Source organism: Coregonus lavaretus, assembly GCF_964263955.1.
Source record: "Coregonus lavaretus genome assembly, chromosome: 14".
NCBI classification, from domain to species: Eukaryota; Metazoa; Chordata; class Actinopteri; order Salmoniformes; family Salmonidae; genus Coregonus; species Coregonus lavaretus.
In genome coordinates, this window is record NC_140001.1 from 1,739,096 (window position 1) to 1,760,546 (window position 21,451).

The following is a 21,451-nucleotide window of genomic DNA, read 5'->3' on the forward strand; positions in this document are numbered from 1 at the left end:
GCTGTTTAATTCTATTCAAACATTCAAACAGGTAAGAAGCCATGATGATGATGGTGGTGATAGTGATGATGATGATGAGAAAAGTGAGCTGTTTATTTTCCAGGTTACTTCAGGCTTCCAATAGGAGGAAGGTCCAGCAGTCCTTCCCTGAAATGGTTCGTCAATAACAATCTCATCTCCATTTAGATAGTAGATTGTAATCCCTAATCTCTCTTCCAGTGCAAAAGAGGAAAATCCTTGATCCTTGAGAGGTGGCTATGTTGCAGAGAGATTGTTCTATGTGTGTGTGTGTGTGTGTGTGTGTGTGTGTGTGTGTGTGTGTGTGTGTGTGTGTGTGTGTGTTTGTGTGTGGTAATTGTCCCTATCTGCAGGCACAGGAGTCCACAGTCATGTTGGGGTAGACTTTGAGCACAACGTTCTTGTCCTCGTCGAAGAAGAGGATGGAGAGGGAAGACATCTTGTCTGGGACACAGCAGGGCTCAGGGATACCAGACACCACCCCCACCGCTCTCACAATGCTCTGGATGGTGGCGTGGTTACTAGGCTTCAGAGACTATAGGACAGAAGAGAAGGAGGAGGTTAAAGACGACATTCCATCTGACTGGGGTAACTAACTGGATAATGTTCCATCTGACTGGGGTAACTAACTGGATAATGTTCCATCTGACTGGAGTAACTAACTGGATAATGTTCCATCTGACTGGGGTAACTAACTGGATAATGTTCCATCTGACTGGGGTAACTAACTGGATAATGTTCCATCTGACTGGAGTAACTAACTGGATAATGTTCCATCTGACTGGAGTAACTAACTGGATAATGTTCCATCTGACTGGAGTAACTAACTGGATAATGTTCCATCTGACTGGAGTAACTAACTGGATAATGTTCCATCTGACTGGGGTAACTAACTGGATAATGTACCATCTGACTGGGGTAACTAACTGGATAATGTTCGATCTGACTGGGGTAACTAACTGGATAATGTTCCATCTGACTGGGGTAACTAACTGGATAATGTTCCATCTGACTGGGGTAACTAACTGGATAATGTTCCATCTGACTGGAGTAACTAACTGGATAATGTTCCATCTGACTGGAGTAACTAACTGGATAATGTTCCATCTGACTGGGGTAACTAACTGGATAATGTTCCATCTGACTGGGGTAACTAACTGGATAATGTTCCATCTGACTGGGGTAACTAACTGGATAATGTTCCATCTGACTGGGGTAACTAACTGGATAATGTTCCATCTGACTGGGGTAACTAACAGGATAATGTTCCATCTGACTGGAGTAATTAACTGGATAATGTTCGATCTGACTGGGGTAACTAACTGGATAATGTTCCATCTGACTGGGGTAACTAACTGGATAATGTTCCATCTGACTGGAGTAACTAACTGGATAATGTTCCATCTGACTGGAGTAACTAACTGGATAATGTTCCATCTGACTGGGGTAACTAACTGGATAATGTTCCATCTGACTGGGGTAACTAACTGGATAATGTTCCATCTGACTGGGGTAACTAACTGGATAATGTTCCATCTGACTGGGGTAACTAACTGGATAATGTTCCATCTGACTGGGGTAACTAACAGGATAATGTTCCATCTGACTGGAGTAACTAACTGGATAATGTTCCATCTGACTGGGGTAACTAACTGGATAATGTTCCATCTGACTGGGGTAACTAACTGGATAATGTTCCATCTGACTGGGGTAACTAACTGGATAATGTTCCATCTGACTGGGGTAACTAACAGGATAATGTTCCATCTGACTGGGGTAACTAACTGGATAATGTACCATCTGACTGGGGTAACTAACTTGATAATGTTCCATCTGACTGGAGTAACTAACTGGATAATGTACCATCTGACTGGGGTAACTAACTGGATAATGTTCCATCTGACTGGGGTAACTAACTGGATAATGTACCATCTGACTGGGGTAACTAACTGGATAATGTTCCATCTGACTGGGGTAACTAACTGGATAATGTTCCATCTGACTGGGGTAACTAACTGGATAATGTTCCATCTGACTGGAGTAACTAACTGGATAATGTTCCATCTGACTGGAGTAACTAACTGGATAATGTACCATCTGACTGGGGTAACTAACTGGATAATGTTCCATCTGACTGGAGTAACTAACTGGATAATGTTCCATCTGACTGGGGTAACTAACTGGATAATGTTCCATCTGACTGGGGTAACTAACTGGATAATGTTCCATCTGACTGGAGTAACTAACTGGATAATGTACCATCTGACTAGGGTAACTAACTGGATAATGTTCCATCTGACTGGAGTAACTAACTGGATAATGTTCCATCTGACTGGGGTAACTAACTGGATAATGTTCCATCTGACTGAAGTAACTAAATGGATAATGTTCCATCTGACTGGAGTAACTAACTGGATAATGTACCATCTGACTGGGGTAACTAACTGGATAATGTTCCATCTGACTGGGGTAACTAACTGGATAATGTTCCATCTGACTGGGGTAACTAACTGGATAATGTTCCATCTGACTGGGGTAACTAACTGGATAATGTACCATCTGACTGGGGTAACTAACTGGATAATGTACCATCTGACTGGGGTAACTAACTGGATAATGTTCCATCTGACTGGGGTAACTAACTGGATAATGTACCATCTGACTGGGGTAACTAACTGGATAATGTTCCATCTGACTGGGGTAACTAACTGGATAATGTTCCATCTGACTGGGGTAACTAACTTGATAATGTTCCATCTGACTGGAGTAACTAACTGGATAATGTACCATCTGACTGGGGTAACTAACTGGATAATGTTCCATCTGACTGGGGTAACTAACTGGATAATGTTCCATCTGACTGGAGTAACTAACTGGATAATGTTCCATCTGACTGGAGTAACTAACTGGATAATGTACCATCTGACTGGGGTAACTAACTGGATAATGTTCCATCTGACTGGAGTAACTAACTGGATAATGTTCCATCTGACTGGGGTAACTAACTGGATAATGTTCCATCTGACTGGGGTAACTAACTGGATAATGTTCCATCTGACTGGAGTAACTAACTGGATAATGTACCATCTGACTGGGGTAACTAACTGGATAATGTTCCATCTGACTGGAGTAACTAACTGGATAATGTTCCATCTGACTGGGGTAACTAACTGGATAATGTTCCATCTGACTGAAGTAACTAAATGGATAATGTTCCATCTGACTGGAGTAACTAACTGGATAATGTACCATCTGACTGGGGTAACTAACTGGATAATGTTGCATCTGACTGGGGTAACTAACTGGATAATGTTCCATCTGACTGGGGTAACTAACTGGATAATGTTCCATCTGACTGGGGTAACTAACTGGATAATGTACCATCTGACTGGGGTAACTAACTGGATAATGTTCCATCTGACTGGGGTAACTAACTGGATAATGTTCCATCTGACTGGGGTAACTAACTGGATAATGTTCCATCTGACTGGGGTAACTAACAGGATAATGTTCCATCTGACTGGGGTAACTAACTGGATAATGTACCATCTGACTGGGGTAACTAACTTGATAATGTTCCATCTGACTGGAGTAACTAACTGGATAATGTACCATCTGACTGGGGTAACTAACTGGATAATGTTCCATCTGACTGGGGTAACTAACTGGATAATGTACCATCTGACTGGGGTAACTAACTGGATAATGTTCCATCTGACTGGGGTAACTAACTGGATAATGTTCCATCTGACTGGGGTAACTAACTGGATAATGTTCCATCTGACTGGAGTAACTAACTGGATAATGTTCCATCTGACTGGAGTAACTAACTGGATAATGTACCATCTGACTGGGGTAACTAACTGGATAATGTTCCATCTGACTGGAGTAACTAACTGGATAATGTTCCATCTGACTGGGGTAACTAACTGGATAATGTTCCATCTGACTGGGGTAACTAACTGGATAATGTTCCATCTGACTGGAGTAACTAACTGGATAATGTACCATCTGACTGGGGTAACTAACTGGATAATGTTCCATCTGACTGGAGTAACTAACTGGATAATGTTCCATCTGACTGGGGTAACTAACTGGATAATGTTCCATCTGACTGAAGTAACTAAATGGATAATGTTCCATCTGACTGGAGTAACTAACTGGATAATGTACCATCTGACTGGGGTAACTAACTGGATAATGTTCCATCTGACTGGGGTAACTAACTGGATAATGTTCCATCTGACTGGGGTAACTAACTGGATAATGTTCCATCTGACTGGGGTAACTAACTGGATAATGTTCCATCTGACTGGGGTAACTAACTGGATAATGTTCCATCTGACTGGGGTAACTAACTGGATAATGTTCCATCTGACTGGGGTAACTAACTGGATAATGTTCCATCTGACTGGAGTAACTAACTGGATAATGTTCCATCTGACTGGAGTAACTAACTGGATAATGTTCCATCTGACTGGGGTAACTAACTGGATAATGTACCATCTGACTGGGGTAACTAACTGGATAATGTTCCATCTGACTGGAGTAACTAACTGGATAATGTTCCATCTGACTGGAGTAACTAACTGGATAATGTTCCATCTGACTGGAGTAACTAACTGGATAATGTACCATCTGACTGGGGTAACTAACTGGATAATGTTCCATCTGACTGGGGTAACTAACTGGATAATGTTCCATCTGACTGGAGTAACTAACTGGATAATGTTCCATCTGACTGGGGTAACTAACTGGATAATGTTCCATCTGACTGGAGTAACTAACTGGATAATGTTCCATCTGACTGGAGTAACTAACTGGATAATGTTCCATCTGACTGGGGTAACTAACTGGATAATGTTCCATCTGACTGGGGTAACTAACTGGATAATGTTCCATCTGACTGGAGTAACTAACTGGATAATGTTCCATCTGACTGGAGTAACTAACTGGATAATGTTCCATCTGACTGGAGTAACTAACTGGATAATGTTCCATCTGACTGGAGTAACTAACTGGATAATGTTCCATCTGACTGGGGTAACTAACTGGATAATGTACCATCTGACTGGGGTAACTAACTGGATAATGTTCGATCTGACTGGGGTAACTAACTGGATAATGTTCCATCTGACTGGGGTAACTAACTGGATAATGTTCCATCTGACTGGGGTAACTAACTGGATAATGTTCCATCTGACTGGAGTAACTAACTGGATAATGTTCCATCTGACTGGAGTAACTAACTGGATAATGTTCCATCTGACTGGGGTAACTAACTGGATAATGTTCCATCTGACTGGGGTAACTAACTGGATAATGTTCCATCTGACTGGGGTAACTAACTGGATAATGTTCCATCTGACTGGGGTAACTAACTGGATAATGTTCCATCTGACTGGGGTAACTAACAGGATAATGTTCCATCTGACTGGAGTAATTAACTGGATAATGTTCGATCTGACTGGGGTAACTAACTGGATAATGTTCCATCTGACTGGGGTAACTAACTGGATAATGTTCCATCTGACTGGAGTAACTAACTGGATAATGTTCCATCTGACTGGGGTAACTAACTGGATAATGTACCATCTGACTGGGGTAACTAACTGGATAATGTTCGATCTGACTGGGGTAACTAACTGGATAATGTTCCATCTGACTGGGGTAACTAACTGGATAATGTTCCATCTGACTGGAGTAACTAACTGGATAATGGTCCATCTGACTGGAGTAACTAACTGGATAATGTTCCATCTGACTGGGGTAACTAACTGGATAATGTTCCATCTGACTGGGGTAACTAACTGGATAATGTTCCATCTGACTGGAGTAACTAACTGGATAATGTTCCATCTGACTGGAGTAACTAACTGGATAATGTTCCATCTGACTGGGGTAACTAACTGGATAATGTTCCATCTGACTGGGGTAACTAACTGGATAATGTTCCATCTGACTGGGGTAACTAACTGGATAATGTTCCATCTGACTGGGGTAACTAACAGGATAATGTTCCATCTGACTGGAGTAACTAACTGGATAATGTTCCATCTGACTGGGGTAACTAACTGGATAATGTTCCATCTGACTGGGGTAACTAACTGGATAATGTTCCATCTGACTGGAGTAACTAACTGGATAATGTTCCATCTGACTGGAGTAACTAACTGGATAATGTTCCATCTGACTGGGGTAACTAACTGGATAATGTACCATCTGACTGGGGTAACTAACTGGATAATGTTCGATCTGACTGGGGTAACTAACTGGATAATGTTCCATCTGACTGGGGTAACTAACTGGATAATGTTCCATCTGACTGGGGTAACTAACTGGATAATGTTCCATCTGACTGGAGTAACTAACTGGATAATGTTCCATCTGACTGGAGTAACTAACTGGATAATGTTCCATCTGACTGGGGTAACTAACTGGATAATGTTCCATCTGACTGGGGTAACTAACTGGATAATGTTCCATCTGACTGGGGTAACTAACTGGATAATGTTCCATCTGACTGGGGTAACTAACTGGATAATGTTCCATCTGACTGGGGTAACTAACAGGATAATGTTCCATCTGACTGGAGTAATTAACTGGATAATGTTCGATCTGACTGGGGTAACTAACTGGATAATGTTCCATCTGACTGGGGTAACTAACTGGATAATGTTCCATCTGACTGGAGTAACTAACTGGATAATGTTCCATCTGACTGGAGTAACTAACTGGATAATGTTCCATCTGACTGGGGTAACTAACTGGATAATGTTCCATCTGACTGGGGTAACTAACTGGATAATGTTCCATCTGACTGGGGTAACTAACTGGATAATGTTCCATCTGACTGGGGTAACTAACTGGATAATGTTCCATCTGACTGGGGTAACTAACAGGATAATGTTCCATCTGACTGGAGTAACTAACTGGATAATGTTCCATCTGACTGGGGTAACTAACTGGATAATGTTCCATCTGACTGGGGTAACTAACTGGATAATGTTCCATCTGACTGGGGTAACTAACTGGATAATGTTCCATCTGACTGGGGTAACTAACAGGATAATGTTCCATCTGACTGGGGTAACTAACTGGATAATGTACCATCTGACTGGGGTAACTAACTTGATAATGTTCCATCTGACTGGAGTAACTAACTGGATAATGTACCATCTGACTGGGGTAACTAACTGGATAATGTTCCATCTGACTGGGGTAACTAACTGGATAATGTACCATCTGACTGGGGTAACTAACTGGATAATGTTCCATCTGACTGGGGTAACTAACTGGATAATGTTCCATCTGACTGGGGTAACTAACTGGATAATGTTCCATCTGACTGGAGTAACTAACTGGATAATGTTCCATCTGACTGGAGTAACTAACTGGATAATGTACCATCTGACTGGGGTAACTAACTGGATAATGTTCCATCTGACTGGAGTAACTAACTGGATAATGTTCCATCTGACTGGGGTAACTAACTGGATAATGTTCCATCTGACTGGGGTAACTAACTGGATAATGTTCCATCTGACTGGAGTAACTAACTGGATAATGTACCATCTGACTAGGGTAACTAACTGGATAATGTTCCATCTGACTGGAGTAACTAACTGGATAATGTTCCATCTGACTGGGGTAACTAACTGGATAATGTTCCATCTGACTGAAGTAACTAAATGGATAATGTTCCATCTGACTGGAGTAACTAACTGGATAATGTACCATCTGACTGGGGTAACTAACTGGATAATGTTCCATCTGACTGGGGTAACTAACTGGATAATGTTCCATCTGACTGGGGTAACTAACTGGATAATGTTCCATCTGACTGGGGTAACTAACTGGATAATGTACCATCTGACTGGGGTAACTAACTGGATAATGTACCATCTGACTGGGGTAACTAACTGGATAATGTTCCATCTGACTGGGGTAACTAACTGGATAATGTACCATCTGACTGGGGTAACTAACTGGATAATGTTCCATCTGACTGGGGTAACTAACTGGATAATGTTCCATCTGACTGGGGTAACTAACTTGATAATGTTCCATCTGACTGGAGTAACTAACTGGATAATGTACCATCTGACTGGGGTAACTAACTGGATAATGTTCCATCTGACTGGGGTAACTAACTGGATAATGTTCCATCTGACTGGAGTAACTAACTGGATAATGTTCCATCTGACTGGAGTAACTAACTGGATAATGTACCATCTGACTGGGGTAACTAACTGGATAATGTTCCATCTGACTGGAGTAACTAACTGGATAATGTTCCATCTGACTGGGGTAACTAACTGGATAATGTTCCATCTGACTGGGGTAACTAACTGGATAATGTTCCATCTGACTGGAGTAACTAACTGGATAATGTACCATCTGACTGGGGTAACTAACTGGATAATGTTCCATCTGACTGGAGTAACTAACTGGATAATGTTCCATCTGACTGGGGTAACTAACTGGATAATGTTCCATCTGACTGAAGTAACTAAATGGATAATGTTCCATCTGACTGGAGTAACTAACTGGATAATGTACCATCTGACTGGGGTAACTAACTGGATAATGTTGCATCTGACTGGGGTAACTAACTGGATAATGTTCCATCTGACTGGGGTAACTAACTGGATAATGTTCCATCTGACTGGGGTAACTAACTGGATAATGTACCATCTGACTGGGGTAACTAACTGGATAATGTTCCATCTGACTGGGGTAACTAACTGGATAATGTTCCATCTGACTGGGGTAACTAACTGGATAATGTTCCATCTGACTGGGGTAACTAACAGGATAATGTTCCATCTGACTGGGGTAACTAACTGGATAATGTACCATCTGACTGGGGTAACTAACTTGATAATGTTCCATCTGACTGGAGTAACTAACTGGATAATGTACCATCTGACTGGGGTAACTAACTGGATAATGTTCCATCTGACTGGGGTAACTAACTGGATAATGTACCATCTGACTGGGGTAACTAACTGGATAATGTTCCATCTGACTGGGGTAACTAACTGGATAATGTTCCATCTGACTGGGGTAACTAACTGGATAATGTTCCATCTGACTGGAGTAACTAACTGGATAATGTTCCATCTGACTGGAGTAACTAACTGGATAATGTACCATCTGACTGGGGTAACTAACTGGATAATGTTCCATCTGACTGGAGTAACTAACTGGATAATGTTCCATCTGACTGGGGTAACTAACTGGATAATGTTCCATCTGACTGGGGTAACTAACTGGATAATGTTCCATCTGACTGGAGTAACTAACTGGATAATGTACCATCTGACTGGGGTAACTAACTGGATAATGTTCCATCTGACTGGAGTAACTAACTGGATAATGTTCCATCTGACTGGGGTAACTAACTGGATAATGTTCCATCTGACTGAAGTAACTAAATGGATAATGTTCCATCTGACTGGAGTAACTAACTGGATAATGTACCATCTGACTGGGGTAACTAACTGGATAATGTTCCATCTGACTGGGGTAACTAACTGGATAATGTTCCATCTGACTGGGGTAACTAACTGGATAATGTTCCATCTGACTGGGGTAACTAACTGGATAATGTTCCATCTGACTGGGGTAACTAACTGGATAATGTTCCATCTGACTGGGGTAACTAACTGGATAATGTTCCATCTGACTGGGGTAACTAACTGGATAATGTTCCATCTGACTGGAGTAACTAACTGGATAATGTTCCATCTGACTGGAGTAACTAACTGGATAATGTTCCATCTGACTGGGGTAACTAACTGGATAATGTACCATCTGACTGGGGTAACTAACTGGATAATGTTCCATCTGACTGGAGTAACTAACTGGATAATGTTCCATCTGACTGGAGTAACTAACTGGATAATGTTCCATCTGACTGGAGTAACTAACTGGATAATGTACCATCTGACTGGGGTAACTAACTGGATAATGTTCCATCTGACTGGGGTAACTAACTGGATAATGTTCCATCTGACTGGAGTAACTAACTGGATAATGTTCCATCTGACTGGGGTAACTAACTGGATAATGTTCCATCTGACTGGAGTAACTAACTGGATAATGTTCCATCTGACTGGAGTAACTAACTGGATAATGTTCCATCTGACTGGGGTAACTAACTGGATAATGTTCCATCTGACTGGGGTAACTAACTGGATAATGTTCCATCTGACTGGAGTAACTAACTGGATAATGTTCCATCTGACTGGAGTAACTAACTGGATAATGTTCCATCTGACTGGAGTAACTAACTGGATAATGTTCCATCTGACTGGAGTAACTAACTGGATAATGTTCCATCTGACTGGGGTAACTAACTGGATAATGTACCATCTGACTGGGGTAACTAACTGGATAATGTTCGATCTGACTGGGGTAACTAACTGGATAATGTTCCATCTGACTGGGGTAACTAACTGGATAATGTTCCATCTGACTGGGGTAACTAACTGGATAATGTTCCATCTGACTGGAGTAACTAACTGGATAATGTTCCATCTGACTGGAGTAACTAACTGGATAATGTTCCATCTGACTGGGGTAACTAACTGGATAATGTTCCATCTGACTGGGGTAACTAACTGGATAATGTTCCATCTGACTGGGGTAACTAACTGGATAATGTTCCATCTGACTGGGGTAACTAACTGGATAATGTTCCATCTGACTGGGGTAACTAACAGGATAATGTTCCATCTGACTGGAGTAATTAACTGGATAATGTTCGATCTGACTGGGGTAACTAACTGGATAATGTTCCATCTGACTGGGGTAACTAACTGGATAATGTTCCATCTGACTGGAGTAACTAACTGGATAATGTTCCATCTGACTGGGGTAACTAACTGGATAATGTACCATCTGACTGGGGTAACTAACTGGATAATGTTCGATCTGACTGGGGTAACTAACTGGATAATGTTCCATCTGACTGGGGTAACTAACTGGATAATGTTCCATCTGACTGGAGTAACTAACTGGATAATGGTCCATCTGACTGGAGTAACTAACTGGATAATGTTCCATCTGACTGGGGTAACTAACTGGATAATGTTCCATCTGACTGGGGTAACTAACTGGATAATGTTCCATCTGACTGGAGTAACTAACTGGATAATGTTCCATCTGACTGGAGTAACTAACTGGATAATGTTCCATCTGACTGGGGTAACTAACTGGATAATGTTCCATCTGACTGGGGTAACTAACTGGATAATGTTCCATCTGACTGGGGTAACTAACTGGATAATGTTCCATCTGACTGGGGTAACTAACAGGATAATGTTCCATCTGACTGGAGTAACTAACTGGATAATGTTCCATCTGACTGGGGTAACTAACTGGATAATGTTCCATCTGACTGGGGTAACTAACTGGATAATGTTCCATCTGACTGGGGTAACTAACTGGATAATGTTCCATCTGACTGGGGTAACTAACAGGATAATGTTCCATCTGACTGGGGTAACTAACTGGATAATGTACCATCTGACTGGGGTAACTAACTTGATAATGTTCCATCTGACTGGAGTAACTAACTGGATAATGTACCATCTGACTGGGGTAACTAACTGGATAATGTTCCATCTGACTGGGGTAACTAACTGGATAATAAACCATCTGACTGGGGTAACTAACTGGATAATGTTCCATCTGACTGGGGTAACTAACTGGATAATGTTCCATCTGACTGGGGTAACTAACTGGATAATGTTCCATCTGACTGGAGTAACTAACTGGATAATGTTCCATCTGACTGGAGTAACTAACTGGATAATGTACCATCTGACTGGGGTAACTAACTGGATAATGTTCCATCTGACTGGAGTAACTAACTGGATAATGTTCCATCTGACTGGGGTAACTAACTGGATAATGTTCCATCTGACTGGGGTAACTAACTGGATAATGTTCCATCTGACTGGAGTAACTAACTGGATAATGTTCCATCTGACTGGAGTAACTAACTGGATAATGTTCCATCTGACTGGGGTAACTAACTGGATAATGTTCCATCTGACTGAGGTAACTAACTGGATAATGTTCCATCTGACTGGAGTAACTAACTGGATAATGTACCATCTGACTGGGGTAACTAACTGGATAATGTTCCATCTGACTGGGGTAACTAACTGGATAATGTTCCATCTGACTGGGGTAACTAACTGGATAATGTTCCATCTGACTGGGGTAACTAACTGGATAATGTACCATCTGACTGGGGTAACTAACTGGATAATGTTCCATCTGACTGGGGTAACTAACTGGATAATGTTCCATCTGACTGGGGTAACTAACTGGATAATGTTCCATCTGACTGGGGTAACTAACTGGATAATGTTCCATCTGACTGGGGTAACTAACTGGATAATGTTCCATCTGACTGGGGTAACTAACTGGATAATGTTCCATCTGACTGGAGTAACTAACTGGATAATGTTCCATCTGACTGGAGTAACTAACTGGATAATGTTCCATCTGACTGGAGTAACTAACTGGATAATGTACCATCTGACTGGGGTAACTAACTGGATAATGTTCCATCTGACTGGAGTAACTAACTGGATAATGTTCCATCTGACTGGGGTAACTAACTGGATAATGTTCCATCTGACTGGGGTAACTAACTGGATAATGTTCCATCTGACTGGGGTAACTAACTGGATAATGTTCCATCTGACTGGGGTAACTAACTGGATAATGTTCCATCTGACTGGGGTAACTAACTGGATAATGTTCCATCTGACTGGGGTAACTAACTGGATAATGTTCCATCTGACTGGAGTAACTAACTGGATAATGTACCATCTGACTGGGGTAACTAACTGGATAATGTTCCATCTGACTGGAGTAACTAACTGGATAATGTACCATCTGACTGGGGTAACTAACTGGATAATGTTCCATCTGACTGGGGTAACTAACTGGATAATGTTCGATCTGACTGGAGTAACTAACTGGATAATGTTCCATCTGACTGGGGTAACTAACTGGATAATGTTCCATCTGACTGGGGTAACTAACTGGATAATGTTCGATTTGACTGGGGTAACTAACTGGATAATGCTCGATTTGACTGGGGTAACTAACTTGATAATGTTCAATCTGACTGGAGTAACTAACTGGACACTGTTCCATCTGACTGGGGTAACTAACTTGATAATGTTGATAATGTTCGATCTGACTGGGGTAACTAATTGGATAATGTTCGATCTGACTCGAGTAACTAACTGGATAATGTTCCATCTGACTGGGGTAACTAACTTGATAATGTTCCATCTGACTGGAGTAATTAACTGGATAATGTTCCATCTGACTGGGGTAACTAACTGGATAATGTTCCATCTGACTGGGGTAACTAACTGGATAATGTTCCTTTTGACTGGAGTAACTAACTGGATAATGTTCCATCTGACTGGGGTAACTAACTTGATAATATTGGATCTGACTGGGGTAACTAACTTGATAATGTTCCATCTGACTGGAGTAACTAACTGGATAATGTTCCATCTGACTGGAGTAACTAACTGGATAATGTTCGATCTGACTGGGGTAACTAACTGGATAATGTTCGATCTGACTGGAGTAACTAACTGGATAATGTTCCATCTGACTGAGGTAACTAACTGGATAATGTTCCATCTGACTGGAGTAACTAACTGGATAATGTTCGATCTGATTTGGGTAACTAACTGGATAATGTTCCATCTGACTGGGGTAACTAACTGGATAATGTTCCATCTGACTGGAGTAACTAACTGGATAATGTTCCATCTGACTGGAGTAACTAACTGGATAATGTTCCATCTGACTGGAGTAACTAACTGGATAATGTTCCATCTGACTGGAGTAACTAACTGGATAATGTTCCATCTGACTGGGGTAACTAACTGGATAATGTTCCATCTGACTGGGGTAACTAACAGGATAATGTTCCATCTGACTGGGGTAACTAACTGGATAATGTTCCATCTGACTGGGGTAACTAACTGGATAATGTTCCATCTGACTGGGGTAACTAACTGGATAATGTTCCATCTGACTGGAGTAACTAACTGGATAATGTTCCATCTGACTGGGGTAACTAACAGGATAATGTTCCATCTGACTGGGGTAACTAACTGGATAATGTTCCATCTGACTGGGGTAACTAACTGGATAATGTTCCATCTGACTGGAGTAACTAACTGGATAATGTTCCATCTGACTGGGGTAACTAACAGGATAATGTTCCATCTGACTGGGGTAACTAACTGGATAATGTTCCATCTGACTGGGGTAACTAACTGGATAATGTTCCATCTGACTGGAGTAACTAACTGGATAATGTTCCATCTGACTGGAGTAACTAACTGGATAATGTTCCATCTGACTGGGGTAACTAACTGGATAATGTTCCATCTGACTGGAGTAACTAACTGGATAATGTTCCATCTGACTGGAGTAACTAACTGGATAATGTTCCATCTGACTGGGGTAACTAACTGGATAATGTTCCATCTGACTGGGGTAACTAACTGGATAATGTACCATCTGACTGGGGTAACTAACTGGATAATGTACCATCTGACTGGGGTAACTAACTGGATAATGTTCCATCTGACTGGGGTAACTAACTGGATAATGTTCCATCTGACTGGGGTAACTAACTGGATAATGTTCCATCTGACTGGAGTAACTAACTGGATAATGTTCCATCTGACTGGGGTAACTAACTGGATAATGTTCCATCTGACTGGGGTAACTAACTGGATAATGTTCCATCTGACTGGGGTAACTAACTGGATAATGTTCCATCTGACTGGGGTAACTAACTGGATAATGTTCCATCTGACTGGGGTAACTAACTGGATAATGTTCCATCTGACTGGGGTAACTAACTGGATAATGTTCCATCTGACTGGGGTAACTAACTGGATAATGTTCCATCTGACTGGAGTAACTAACTGGATAATGTTCCATCTGACTGGAGTAACTAACTGGATAATGTTCCATCTGACTGGGGTAACTAACTGGATAATGTTCCATCTGACTGGGGTAACTAACTGGATAATGTTCCATCTGACTGGGGTAACTAACTGGATAATGTTCCATCTGACTGGAGTAACTAACTGGATAATGTTCCATCTGACTGGAGTAACTAACTGGATAATGTTCCATCTGACTGGAGTAACTAACTGGATAATGTTTCATCTGACTGGGGTAACTAACTGGATAATGTTCCATCTGACTGGAGTAACTAACTGGATAATGTTCCATCTGACTGGAGTAACTAACTGGATAATGTTCCATCTGACTGGAGTAACTAACTGGATAATGTTCCATCTGACTGGGGTAACTAACTGGATAATGTTCCATCTGACTGGAGTAACTAACTGGATAATGTTCCATCTGACTGGAGTAACTAACTGGATAATGTTCCATCTGACTGGGGTAACTAACTGGATAATGTACCATCTGACTGGGGTAACTAACTGGATAATGGTCCATCTGACTGGAGTAACTAACTGGATAATGTTCCATCTGACTGGGGTAACTAACTGGATAATGGTCCATCTGACTGGGGTAACTAACTGGACGATGTCTGAAAGAGCCGGTATGATGTCACCATTCCCGACTCAGTGACAGGTTGTTGAAAGAAAAGTACTTCAAAACATTATGTGCACACAGGTGTGTTCATTGCTATCAACACAGACTGCTAGTCATAATATACTACATTTCACATTACCTGTTGTTCAATATCAAAAACCACTAAACTACATTACTCTCCAAATTGGGGTCACCGGAATTTCTTGACGTAAATTTGGGATTATTAGCAGAAAAATGTGGAAACCCAAGTGTTAAGATCTTAATGGAGAAACAATGGTTGACAACAGCAGTTCTACGTTCTGCCACACGGTGGTGCTGAACAGCCACTGAAGTTGACAAACAGAGTCTGTGAGTAGCTGTTATATGAGCCAGAGATAAAGCGTGCAGGACTTTGTTACACCTGATTCCGCTCATCGAGAACTTGGAACAAAAGCCTGCTGGAACAAAAGCCTGCACAACCTGCAGGTCTCCAGGATGAGGGTTGGGGACCCTGTCTATCTGGGAAACACATACTGGCACATTATATTGTCCATTACATGAATAATAAATACTAAATAGGTCATTTAGCAGACGCTCTGAAGCATGAAGACATCCATACCTTAGGCATGGGGAACTGGCATGACCCTGAACAGTAGTAGGCATCAAAAGCCTTGGGAGATATAATCCACTCGTTCCAGCCAATGTCTGCAAAGTCCACCTTCAGGTAGCGGCGAGCGCAGTTCCGTGGTTCGTTCCACTGCTTCCTACGAGACTTCTTTATCGTCTGCTCGTCAAACTGCAGCAGGGGCATTTTACTGTCGTGCCTCTGGCTCTTGCCGCGCGTCTTTTTCCTCGGCCGACGGACTGGCTTGTTCTCCAGCGGTTCGTAGGGGCCGTTCTCGTCCCAGCCCGTCGTCTCATACGGGTACTCCGGCCCCGGTAATTCGTTGTTCTGGAGCGGGAGGAGGACGCTAGCAGAGCGCCGGCGTCTGTGAGGAGGCGCCTGTGGTTGCGCGGCGGTGTTGTTCCGAGCGTGCAGCCCCAGTCTATGGAAGCCCGAGGCGAGCGGCCCTTCTCCAGCCGCCGTCGTCGTTTGATGCCTCTGTAGTGTCGACACCACACTCTGGGGCTCGGAGATGGCCGAGTCGTTGGCGTAGACCAGGATGTATGGAGAGCGGTCTGAGAGGAGCTTCTTCCAGGGCCTGGGTCCAGGCTGTGATGCCACGTCTATCCCGATCAGCAGCTCATCATGATACTTGGCTTGGTTCACCACCCGGGTGATGTCCTTCCACTGCCAAGAGATGAAGTCCCTGTATAGTGTAGACACGTTGATCACAAAGTGGCCCAAAGCCCTGGTGTGGTTATCCACTGAGGCGAAGCTCCAGACACCCATCTGGACGTGGCTGTGTTTCCTGGGGCCGTGGCGGGACGGGGAGGGGGCTCCACAGCTCCTGTGCCTGGTGCTGCTGCTGCAGCCAGGGTGCTGGATGCTGTTCGGGAGGTCTCCTATGTAGTAGTGGAGCACAGCCGACAGGACGGCCTCGGACTTGGTGAGAGACGTCAGGTTGAAGATCTGGAGCTGCTGGTTGTTGATGGTGCCTGGAGGAGCAACAGGACGTGGTGATTAGTATAGAGCCCAACTGGGACACCAGGTGGGTGCAATTCATGATCAGGTATAACAGAAGACCAGCAGTTGTAGGGTAGATTAGAACATCCCTGGAATAAGTCCTTACAGGTCCACATATCCATAGAATTACATTAATTATAGGATCTCTATGTGCATATCGTTACGTTTTGTTTCAAACCTGTAGCAGAAAAGCAAAAAGCAATTAGAGGCTATTTAGGCCATGTCCACAAACCCTATAATTCAACAACCGTTTCAAAGCTTCATATGGCATTTTCTAGGGAAATGTTACAATAATAACCAATCACTAGTCATTTTGTTCCCAGATAACAAATGTTGGCTTGCCAAAATGTTGTTTGGAAAGTAATTTTTTTTAAATAACCAAAGGAGAACCTTAAGGGAACAACGTTCTGTGTGGGTTCACTGTAGGCTGCAGTGACATGCAGCGAACACAGCATTGTCTGCCTTTTCCATCCCCTGCATTATCAACACGTTCCAGTAGGGGGGCGCTGTTTTCTTATGTATGGCTGCTGAAACCTGACGGGTCCTACATGGCAACAGGGCGCAGATACGCTAAAACTCTGTAGGTCTGTGGGGTTCTATCATATCAGTGGTTATATCCCAGTGTGACATCTGCATAACGGCCTCTTGAATGTAAAAACATGTATATTTAGGAGTTAAATGGGCAGAGTTTAGACCAGACATTCCATCAGAAAGTTGAATAAAGTTGAAACAAAATGCAGACGTAACACACCTGTCCTGTCATTGGCTACTCGCCCATAAACACAGACATAAACGACTAACAGGCTTGAAGGGCCACTGTTAGTCCACGGTTACCAAACAACAGGAGAAGCAGCCGTTCCGTTTGGGTAATGGGCTCCGTGTTCCATTGGCTGGGCTGTTAGTCCACAGCTACCAAACAACAGGAGAAGCAGCCGTTCCGTTTGGGTAATGGGCTCCGTGTTCCATTGGCTGGGCTTTGGATCAACAGGCGCTTTATAGCCCCAACTATACAACACAGAACTACACCCTAGACCCAATCTAGAAACTATATCTCCATACTATGAGTGTTGCTTCATGGTGCGTAAAAACACGCAGCGGTGGTTTGGAAAGATAGGTACCTCTATGCATTATCACAAGACTGTATAAAACATTAAGAACACCTTCCTAATATTGAGTTGCACAACCCCCCCCCCCCCCTTTGCTCTCAGAACAGCCTCAATTTGTAGGGGCGTGGACTCTACAAGGTCTTTAAAGCGTTCCGCAGGGATGCTGGCCCATGTTGACTCCAATGCTTTCCACAGTTGTATCAAGTTGGCTGGATGTCCGTTGGGTGGTGGATCATTCTTGATACACATGGGAAACTGTTCAGCGTGACAAACCCAGCAGCGCTGCAGTTCTTGACTCAAACCGTTGCGCCTGGCACCTACTACCATACCCCGTTCAAAGGCATTTAAATATTTTGTCTTGCCCATTCACCCTCTGAATGGCACACATACACAATCCATGTCTCAATTGTCTCAAGGCTTAAAAATCCTTCTTTAAACCTGTCTCCTCCCATTCATCTACACTGATTGAAGTCGATTTAACAAGTGACATCAATAAGGGATCACAGCTTTCACCTGGATTCACCTGGTCAGTCTATGTCATGGAAAGAGCAGGTGTTCATAATGTTTTGTACACACTATATACACACTCACTCACACACACTACACCACTACTCTTACACAAAACCCACACACATGAACATATACTACACACACACACACACACATAACACACACTCATACCGACAACACAAACACACATACACCAATAGTTTGCTGCTGCTACTCTGTTCTTTATTTTACTCTTATTATTATCTATCCTGATGCCTAGTCACTTTACCCTGCCTTCATGTACATATCTACCTCAAATACCTTATTATTATCTATCCTGATGCCTAGTCACTTTACCCTGCCTTCATGTACATATCTACCTCAAATACCTTATTATTATCTATCCTGATGCCTAGTCACTTTACCCTGCCTTCATGTACATATCTACCTCAAATACCTTATTATTATCTATCCTGATGCCTAGTCACTTTACCCTGCCTTCATGTACATATCTACCTCAAATACCGTATTATTATCTATCCTGATGCCTAGTCACTTTACCCTGCCTTCATGGACATATCTACCTCAAATACCTTATTATTATCTATCCTGATGCCTAGTCACTTTACCCTGCCTTCATGTACATATCTACCTCAAATACCTTATTATTATCTATCCTGATGCCGGGTCACTTTACCCTGCCTTCATGTATATATCTACCTCAAATACCGTATTATTATCTATCCTGATGCCTAGTCACTTTACCCTGCCTTCATGTATATATCTACCTCAAATACCGTATTATTATCTATCCTGATGCCTAGTCACTTTACCCTGCCTTCATGTATATATCTACCTCAAATACCTTATTATGATCTATCCTGATGCCTAGTCACTTTACCCTGCCTTCATGTACATATCTACCTCAAATACCTTATTATTATCTATCCTGATGCCTAGTCACTTTACCCTGCCTTCATGTACATATCTACCTCAAATACCTTATTATTATCTATCCTGATGCCTAGTCACTTTACCCTGCCTTCATGTACATATCTACCTCAAATACCTTATTATTATCTATCCTGATGCCTAGTCACTTTACCCTGCCTTCATGTACATATCTACCTCAAATACCGTATTATTATCTATCCTGATGTCTAGTCACTTTACCCTGCCTTCATGTACATATCTACCTCAAATACCTTATTATTATCTATCCTGATGCCGAGTCACTTTACCCTGCCTTCATGTACATATCTACCTCAAATACCTTATTATTATCTATCCTGATGCCTAGTCACTTTAACCTGCCTTCATGTACATATCTACCTCAAATACCGTATTATGATATATCCTGATGCCTAGTCACTTTACCCTGCCTTCATGTACAGATCTACCTCAAATACCTCATACCTCTGCACATTGATCTGGTACTGGTACTTCCTGTATAGTTCCACCCTGGGCACCGACATCAATCAATTCAATGCCTAGTTTTGTTTTACATTTGGTTGAGTTGTCAACTAACTTGAATTCAATGTGAAATCAACAAACTATTTCACCCTGTCATTGGATTTAGGTTAAAAGTTGGGTGAAAAAAGATGAAATGCAATTATGTTGATGACTTTTTGCTAATTCAATTAGTTTTCCATGATGATTCAATGTCATCACATATAATTTTTGGGTTGAAATGACGTGGAAACAACGTTGATTCAAAACCAGTTTTGCCCACATTTTGGATGATTGTGTATTTTATTCCTCTTGTGTTCATATTTTTATATTTTTTATATTTATGTAACTCTGCATAGTTGGGAAAGGCTACTAAGCAAGAATTTCACGGTTAAGTCTACATTCGTTATATTCGGCACGTGACAAATACACATTTAATTAGATTTACCCCAGTGCGCTTTAAAGCTGCGGACGGTATTCCCCTCCTTGAAAGGAAATCCTGCACGGTTGTATTTGTCGTAAAGCATCTGCATGTGTTCCGTCATAGTATCCTGTAAAAGCAGGTCTTCCTTCTCTGAGCGGTCTTTGTTCCCACGGGGGGCACCTGAGTGCCCTGATTCACCTTTTCTTTTCAAACCAGTGAAATGATCTTTCAACATCGTGCAATATCCACCGAATAGATAGCTCCACCCGAGCAGCAGCAGCAGCTGCGGACAGAGAGCCATGTTCCCAGTGGTGGACCCTTTCAGTCAGAATAACTTGCTGGTCAAAATCTCCCACTCAGAGTGCGTGTCCCAGGTCCTCTTATCTGTGAAAATGGGTGGCATCACCTGGAGATTCGACCAGTGTTTAAAAAAAAAATTATCACCTGAAAAACTCGACCCTCACTAAAAGGAAGAAAAAAAGAAAGAAAGAAGAGGTGTTAGAATAGAAGCGCTGTGCTCCTGCAGTGCGATCGCTCTCGGCGTGTCTGCCGTGAAGTTGACAAGTTATATCATAGCTGTTCTACTCTCTCTCTCTCTCTCTCTCTCTCTCTCACTCTCACTCTCTCTCTCTCCCTGTCTCTCTCTCTCTCTCTCTCTCTCTCTCTCTCTCTCTCTCTCTGTCTCTCTCTCTCTCTGTCTCTCTCTCTCTCTGTCTCTCTCTC

At 42.2% G+C, this 21,451-nt stretch overlaps 1 protein-coding gene across 1 annotated transcript; it reads right to left on the minus strand.

Moving 5' to 3' along the window:
- Window positions 1-361: 361 nt before the first annotated feature.
- Window positions 362-21,029, minus strand: LOC311141914 (bone morphogenetic protein 3-like; the record flags this gene model as incomplete). The annotated part of the gene is made up of 3 exons (XM_084177428.1): window positions 362-553; window positions 16,253-17,232; window positions 20,753-21,029. The coding sequence occupies 3 exons, from the start codon at window positions 21,027-21,029 to the stop codon at window positions 362-364; spliced, it is 1,449 nt and encodes a 482-aa protein (XP_084033554.1).
- Window positions 21,030-21,451: the final 422 nt, after the last annotated feature.